The sequence below is a fragment of the Haplochromis burtoni genome, unplaced genomic scaffold (genome assembly GCF_018398535.1).
Source record: "Haplochromis burtoni strain Fernald_Lab_line unplaced genomic scaffold, NCSU_Asbu1 Contig_291, whole genome shotgun sequence".
Classification (NCBI taxonomy): domain Eukaryota; kingdom Metazoa; phylum Chordata; class Actinopteri; order Cichliformes; family Cichlidae; genus Haplochromis; species Haplochromis burtoni.
In genome coordinates, this window is record NW_024582652.1 from 28,004 (window position 1) to 35,503 (window position 7,500).

The 7,500-nt window shown below is 43.5% G+C and overlaps 2 protein-coding genes across 4 annotated transcripts in view; one reads left to right on the forward strand and one right to left on the reverse strand.

Annotated features, from left to right (window-relative positions):
- cidea (cell death inducing DFFA like effector a) overlaps window positions 1-3,338 on the reverse strand; it is a 20,551-nt gene extending 17,213 nt beyond the window's left edge. The window contains exons 1-2 of one of the 2 annotated variants that reach the window (XM_042227952.1): window positions 3,327-3,338; window positions 2,854-2,989 (exon numbers count right to left, since the gene is read on the reverse strand). In XM_042227952.1, coding sequence (XP_042083886.1) covers window positions 2,854-2,989; window positions 3,327-3,331 — 141 coding nt within the window. In that variant the 5' untranslated portion in view covers window positions 3,332-3,338. Of the gene's footprint in view, window positions 1-2,853; window positions 3,060-3,326 lie in introns of those variants that run through there. The other variant, XM_042227951.1, reaches the window with a different exon arrangement.
- Window positions 3,339-3,696: 358 nt separating this feature from the next.
- hus1 (HUS1 checkpoint clamp component) lies at window positions 3,697-7,439 on the forward strand. 2 transcript variants are annotated; one of them, XM_014339439.2, is made up of 8 exons: window positions 3,701-3,896; window positions 4,507-4,634; window positions 4,744-4,920; window positions 5,344-5,451; window positions 5,531-5,605; window positions 6,517-6,616; window positions 6,836-6,970; window positions 7,065-7,439. In XM_014339439.2, exons 1-8 carry the CDS (start codon window positions 3,845-3,847, stop codon window positions 7,145-7,147), a joined length of 858 nt encoding a protein of 285 aa, XP_014194925.1. In that variant the 5' UTR covers window positions 3,701-3,844; the 3' UTR covers window positions 7,148-7,439. The 2 variants fall into 2 exon arrangements, with proteins under 2 accessions (XP_042083888.1, XP_014194925.1); XM_042227954.1 differs by lacking the exon at window positions 6,517-6,616 and having other exon boundaries at window positions 3,697-3,896.
- Window positions 7,440-7,500: the final 61 nt, after the last annotated feature.

Sequence of the window (7,500 nt, forward strand, 5' to 3'; positions counted from 1 at the left end):
GCTTTATGAATCTGGGTGACCACATCATTCCATATATCTTCTGCTGATTTATTCTTACCCACTTCTATTATAATGACAATGTTTACAAGCTGCTCTTTATACTTCAGTACTTAATATGTCTGTGAAGGTTCTCAGTCATCCAGGTCATCGTAGTCTAAGGAGCTTGGAAAGAAAAGCGTCTGAACTTCTTTAAGTTGCTTGAAGATGTTTCACCTCTCATTCCAGAAGCTTCTTCAGCTTCCTCAGTTCAAGCTTCTTCAGAACTGAAGAAGCTTTTCGGATGAGAGGTGAAACGTATTCACACTTTTCTTTCCAAGCTCCTTAGACCACCACTTGATTTGAAAACTCTGGGTCAAGTAGGGTCTTCTCTTCTCTTCCAGATCAAGACACACGTCCATTATGAGAAGGAGATGTTGGAGGCTGGAGGTGTAGGACAGAATCATTTTTTGTGTTACTTGTTCAATCTCCAGACAAGTAAATGGTAAATGGCCTGTATTTGTATAGCGCTTTACTAGTCCCTAAGGACCCCAAAGCGCTTTACACATCCAGTCATCCACCCATTCACACACTGGTGATGGCAAGCTACATTGTAGCCACAGCCACCCTGGGGCGCACTGACAGAGGCGAGGCTGCCGGACACTGGCGCCACCGGGCCCTCTGACCACCACCAGTAGGCAACGGGTGAAGTGTCTTGCCCAAGGACACAACGACCGAGACTGTCCAAGCCGGGGCTCGAACCGGCAACCTTCCGATTACAAGGCGAACTCCCAACTCTTGCATGCCATTACGTCACTACAATACATGATAACATGGTAATTTGTCTGAAGGTGTTAGGGTTAGGGTAAACAGATCTGTTTAAAGGTTTGGCTGCTCTTAATCTTTATGGTGTTTGCTGTGTGGACATACTGAAGTTTCCCACTGAGAAAAATAAAGTTACCATTGATCATTAGGCTCTCCACTATAATTCCAGTGCCATTTCAACCTGAACTCATGCCTTGTAGTAGAATTTGAAGTCCTCAAAATTCCCTTACCTACCGTCCCACTTTCTCTTTTGGATGCATGGTATGTCATCTCTTTTAGCAATTCACTCATATACAGATGTTGATGGTATCGCAAAAAATTAAATCTGTTCATCTGGACGTAGCGTTTTTAGTGGGAGAAACGTTTTGTCATCATCAGGTGACGTCTTCAGTCTCAGCTGACTGCAGGTTTCATCTTATAAACAGGACATTTACATAATGACTGAAACCAGCCCACTGATGGAACAATGGGCTGGAGGTCAGTTCCTTATCTAATTATGCAAATCCTCCATACCTGCTTCATGCCCTGGAGGACGGGGCTGTGGCCCCCCCACACCCTCTAGCAGATCATTACATGAAGGAACCTTTTAAAAAAACAAAAAACAAGCGCGTCCATGCTCACAGGTGTACACACGGGTGATCACACCCACAAACTACACCCTTTTTGGCTCCTACCTCAAAGCACACTGTGTTCTGTTGATCTTATGTGCTGCACAATAATGTTTAATATTTAGTATTTACTGTCATATTCCCATATATCATTGTGATGTTGTTTATTGTATTGCTCTCGTTTTCTTCTGCTTGTTTTCTTTTTTCTTTCTCAGCAGGTGAAATTATTAAAGTATTTACTGTTATCTACTGTTAGCTAGTTTATTGTGATGTTGTTGTTTTTATTATGTTGCTCTTTGTTGTTTGTTTTCTCTTCTGGTTTTTTATCTCCATACAGGTGATCCAGGTGTTTTGTTTGTTTTTTTTCTTCCCCCCTTTCTCACCATCTCTTCTCCCCTCTATTTTTCTTTCTCTCCCTCTCTTTCTTTCATTCTTTCTCCCTGTCCTATCCCCCAGTCATGTCTGTCCCGTCTTTAAAAAACGAAAATAAAATAAATACATAATTATAATAAAGGTCAATCAAATGGACCAATATGGCAAGGCCATGATGATCCACTTGGTAAAGTAAATCCACTTGGCATCTTTCTTGGCCTTCAGACAACAATTCTGATGGCTAAAGATCCAAACGGGACAGGCAAAAAAAAAAAAAAAAAAGCATGCATCAGGACGATGTTGATGGTGCAGATTCATAAATAAGCTGTGAGGTGTTCAAGGGCCTGCTTATTCAAGACATTGTATGTAAGAATAATGATTTTAAATTTTATTCTTTAATAAACAGGAAGCCAAAACAGGAGAAATATGCTCTCTCTTTCTAGTCCCTGTCAGGACTCTTGCTGCAGCATTTTGGATTAGCTGAAGGCTTTTCAGGGAGTTTTTAGGACTTCCTGATAATAATGAATTACAGTCGTCCAGCCTGGAAGTAATAAATGCATGAACTAGTTTTTCCGCGTCACTCTGAGACAGGATATTTCTGGATAGCAGTGAGAATGTACGCTATGCCTTCTAATAATAGTGCCCAAGGGAAGGATGTATAATGTGAACAGAACTGGTCCAAGCATGTAAGTTAAAAATAACTTTGGTGTTTGAAGAAGATTTACATGATCAAAGTTATTCAAACACCTTTTAATACCTACAGCCAGTTTAATCTCCGTAGTAAAATATTAAGGTCAATAGTATCGAACGCTGCACTGTTCCTAAAGACTGCTTAAAGAAACTAAAAGGTGACCAAGGGGGTTCAGGTTGTAATGAAGAATAAAGGTAATCATACCAAATATTGAATTTAAAGTGTGTTTAAATTGTACAAACTGTTTTTGCCTTATTTAATATTTTTCCATGTTTGCACCTGTTTCTCCTTTTCTTAACAAAATATGAAGAAATGAGAGCTGGCTCAAGACTTATGCACACTACTGTTTATTGTCTAAGAGAGTTTACAGGTTGTTTTTACCTGCTCCAGGAGCTCATCTAGAGAAGACGCAGTCAAACTTCGCCGCCGCATCCGGCTGTATGTGCACACTCTGAAACAGCGAGGCTGATTTAGGGGCAGCATGTGTCGAGAGATGGTCTGGACTGTGGACACGGACCTGCAGGTCATTCAAAGTTCACTGCATTACAGTTTGAAATCTTACAGTCAAGTCGGAGGTTTTAATAACCTCAGACTTGCATCTATAAAAACCCTCTCAGCTGCTTTCACTATTTCAAAGGTTCAGTAATCCTATTTACTGAGTGGCTGCCATTGTTCTTCTGCAGTTCTGCACACACACAGCTTCCTCTGCAAAGTCTAAAAATGTCCTGGATACAATTTGACGCACAGCTGGTTTGAGTGAAATTGCCAATATTTGTCTAATCCCCAGATTTACAATAACTAAACTGAATTTATAAAACTCAACTTTAAGTTTTGATAACATTTAACAAACTCACCTCATCAGAGTCTCTGGCTTTGCACAGGCTGCTATTTCTGAGGGTTTTTTGTGTTTTATTTGGTCTACAATGAGGGTGTATAAATGTTACATATAATAACCAATAACAAACGAGACATCATATCTTTGTGTGAAAAACATTCTGAAAGTTTTCACCAAAAAGCTGAAATTAAGTGAAAGCTGCCAAACATGCCTGTGAAGTTATTTTCTAGCTCAGTTACAAAAAGATGATGAACAGCGTAAAATGTCTGATTTCAGTATGTAAGTAAAAATATAAAGCGCACCAGGAACCGGTGACTCTGCTACAGTTTTCTGCCTCTGTACAGACCATTTAAGGGGTCCTGTTGTGGTCCCCGGGCCACTGCTGGTTGTTTTCTTCTTTCGTTGGGCGGAACAATTAACAGCTTCCAGGTGGCTATTGTTTCCGCCGGACCGTAGACACAGACGGACCAAACAAATCAAAAAGTTCCCCGCCTGAAGTCAAAACGGAAAATTAAATTCTGCTGTCGGGACGAAAAAATGAAGTTTCGGGGGAAAATCATTGACATCGCCTGTTTGAACCACTTCACCCGTGAGTCTGAAACATCTGTTTGTGCCGAGAGCCGAAGCTAAGCTGTTAGCTTCCCTCCAAATGCTGCACACAAACTGTAAAAAATAAAATTACATCTAATTAAAAGTTCCCGATGCGGGACTTTGTTCTTTCTTTAGCGTTTCTGACATAATAGGAAAAGTCTGTAGTTCGGCTTACAGCATGTGCTCAAAGAGCCGCAGACTGATTACTGTTATCTAAATTTAACAAAATCTACACGGAGTCTGGTACAGGCCTAATGAGTCATGATTAATTACCACAAAAATATCAGCTATATGTTTATGCTGCGTGAGTAATCTGTTATTTACCGGCTCTGTAAAAAGCTATCTGCTCTAGTTTTCCACTTCAAGTTTTCAGCTAATTTTTGTTGTTTAAAGTCAGTTTTACTGTTGAAATGTTTAGTTTTACTTAGTTTTCAACAGTTGTAATATTAACTGTAGATTTATTGTTTTTAGTGTGTTTATCACGATCAAGTTTTTCAGAAGTGCAGATCAGAGATCTGATTGAAGTAAACTGTTATTAAAACTAACCGAGTCTGCGTGTGACTGATAAAATATTTCTCCCGGTTCACACCTCTGATCTTTCTCACCAGGAGTCGTCACCACCATCTCAAAGCTGACAAAGATGTGCGTCCTGCGGCTGACGCCGGACAACCTGTTCTTCGTTCTGTCCGGTAAAGTGGCCAACGGCGGCGTCAGCATGTGGTGTGAGCTGTCACAGGTGAGAGCTGACGCTTCGGCTTCCAGCTGCTAAGAAAATAAACTCAGGAACGAGTCTGAGATGATCAGGACCGTAATAAATGACCCTGATCCCGTCCTTCCTCGCGCAGGCCAACTTCTTCGACGAGTACCAGATGGAGGGCGTGTCCTCCGAGGACAACGAGATCTGTCTGGAGGTGACTCCGGAGAATCTGTCCAGAGCCCTGAAGACGGTCCAGAACGCCAAGGCGGTCAAAGTCAAACTGACCAAGAAGCACTGCCCCTGCCTCACCATCGCCGCCGAGCTGGTGAGAGCGCCTGAGAACAACTCACAGTCAGCAACAAGTTCACCTGAGACGTCTTTGTCTCTGCCACAGCTCGAATCATACGTTTAATTTTAGCCTATTATTCATAACATGAGGAGATACGCTGCGTCTGGGGATACATTCATCTACGGTCGGCTCTCCGAACCAGAATCCAGCCACAGGTTTATCAAAGTTAGATTCATCATTCAGTCATGAAGAAACGTGGCACTCCAGTGTGAACCAAGGCCAGAAAACAATAAAGCCGAGGTGTCGCCCAAACCCTGAGAGGAAACTAAACACGAGTCAAATATAGAAGCCAAAAGCAGAGCTGAAGACAGCTCATACTGGCTCATTTTTAGCTGCTTTTAAAACTCATTTGAACCTTTAATCTGAGAAACTTGAGCCCTCTTCCTCTGTGCCACCCAGCCCACCCTGTCCAGCGTCAGTCGAGTCGTCACTCACGACGTCCCCGTTGACGTCATCCCCCGGAGACTGTGGCACGAGTTCAAAGAGCCGAGCATGCCGGACTTTGATGTAAGTGAAGCTGCCAAACACCAAATCATCCTTTTTATGAGAGCTGCCTTTGTTTTTCATCACGGTTGTGTCACTGCAGGTCAGCATCTACCTCCCTCCCCTGAAGACCATGAAGAACATCGTGGACAGGATGAAGAACCTCTCCAACTTCCTGGTAGGAGGTTAAACATGTTCAGATCAAACACGGACTCATGCAGAGAAGAGCTGCAGCTTTATTTCTCTGGATTTGGGTCATTTCAGTCACGTTTGTCGCCGCGTTTGTGCAACAAAGTGTCCGGCATGTTTTTAGCATAACGGTAAACTCCTTTATTTTGAAATACGTGAAAAGGCATCTTCCTGTATGTCCGCCCTCCGCCCGGCTCGATGTAGAAATATTGAACTGAATGTGAACACGATGTTTATGTCATCTTTTCCCGAGAAGCCAAGAAGTCAGATGAAAATAATTACATATTTAAACCTCGTGTTACCTGCGACAGGTGATCACACAGCCTTATGTCGCTTTAGATGTTTAGATGAAATATGCTGAAATATTTGGAGCGTTTTCATCTCTTTACCTGCAGTCGGACAGGAAGTGAAGGTGTTAACACGTCAGCAGGCGTTACAGCTCTGTGTTAAATCCTCGCTGTGACCAATGGGAACTTTTCAAGAAGCCTCATTTCAGCTTTCATAAACACCTCCACCTCCAAGAGGAAAACACCACTGCCACCTAGTGTTTGTGCGCTGAATTAGTGAAATACAGCAGCCCCTCGTTTATCGCAGGAGTTACGATCTAAAAATAACCCGTGACAGGTGAAATCCGTGAAGTAGCAGTGAATTATTATAGATGTTTCACTGCACACTTTATACACTTTTCTCCAGCAGGCATCAACATTTTCTTTCTTCCAAAATGACCTTCAAAGACATGAAAAATCAAATTAAAAAAATTATTGAATGAACTGAATCTGAATCATACTCCTTTAAAGAGACCTTAAAGTCTGAATCTTCAGGAGAACGAACCAACAAACGCCTGAACATGTGTGTGTGTGTGTGTGTGTGTGTGCGTGTGCGTGTGCGTGTGCGTGTCAGGTAATCGAAGCCAACCTGAACGGCGAGATGAACCTGAAGATTGAGACCGATCTGGTTTCCGTGACGACTCACTTCAGAGACCTGGGAAACCCTCCGTGGGGTAAAAACACGCTTTAGCTCCACGAGCAGCTCAGACCTGCTGACGGATGAGCTCAGTCATCACGTCACATCCCTGATAACCAGTTAATTCTGGGGGGCGGGGCCTAAAGTCTCACCCTCCACCTGCTGCTGAGAGCCTCGTTTATATTTAATAATTACTGATTGTCAGTGTATCAGCTGTGGGCCATACTTTTCATACATTGCTCCTCCGTCCCTCCAGGCGATGACGCCTCCCAGGATGGCGGCCCGTCTCAGAGCAGGGACCCGGAGAGCATGGTGGAGGCCAGGGTGGACATCAGGAGGCTGCAGCAGTTCCTCGTGGGGCAGCAGGTCAACCCCAGCAAGGCCATGTGCAGTGAGTCTCCCCTCACATGTTCGCACTCAGGACAAAACCCACCGGGGTCTAATCCACGTCACAGTTTAACACATTTCTCTCTCGTCCTCCTCAGACATCGTCCATCAGAGCGTCCTCCACCTGATTCTGCTGCATGAAGACATGTCGCTGCAGTACTTTATCCCCGCCGTGGCGTAGACGCTCTGCTCGGCGCTCAGCGCCAGTCTGAGGAAGTAAAGCTGGACTAAACGGTTTCAGGTGTTTCGTCACATGGAGACAAAGCTGAGCGCGCCTGTGCTCCGTCTGACGGAGGCTCTCCTCTCTGACCTGTGATGGTGTTGGAGGCGACGCAGGACGGAGCAGCTTTGGGCCGCTGACATAAAGAGTCTGTGTTTGTGAGACGTTTCGACGGTTTTGATTAAAAGTGTTTGAAAATTAAAAACGTTTGAATATGTAAGTCCCTTTTTTAAAAAGTGACAATAAAATAAAAACTGAAGTATAAACATTTTAGGTTGCATGTCTGCTGCAGGTCTGGATGTCCTGAAATCCTC

Excerpts from the sequence above, each read along its gene's own strand:
- hus1 (XM_014339439.2), top strand. The coding sequence starts at position 3,845 with ATGAAGTTTCGGGGGAAAATCATTGACATCGCCTGTTTGAACCACTTC. Across the intron at positions 4,921-5,343 it reads TCACCATCGCCGCCGAGCTG|CCCACCCTGTCCAGCGTCAG; the intron begins GTGAGAGCGCCT and ends TGTGCCACCCAG. Across the intron at positions 6,617-6,835 it reads CCTGGGAAACCCTCCGTGGG|GCGATGACGCCTCCCAGGAT; the intron begins GTAAAAACACGC and ends CCGTCCCTCCAG.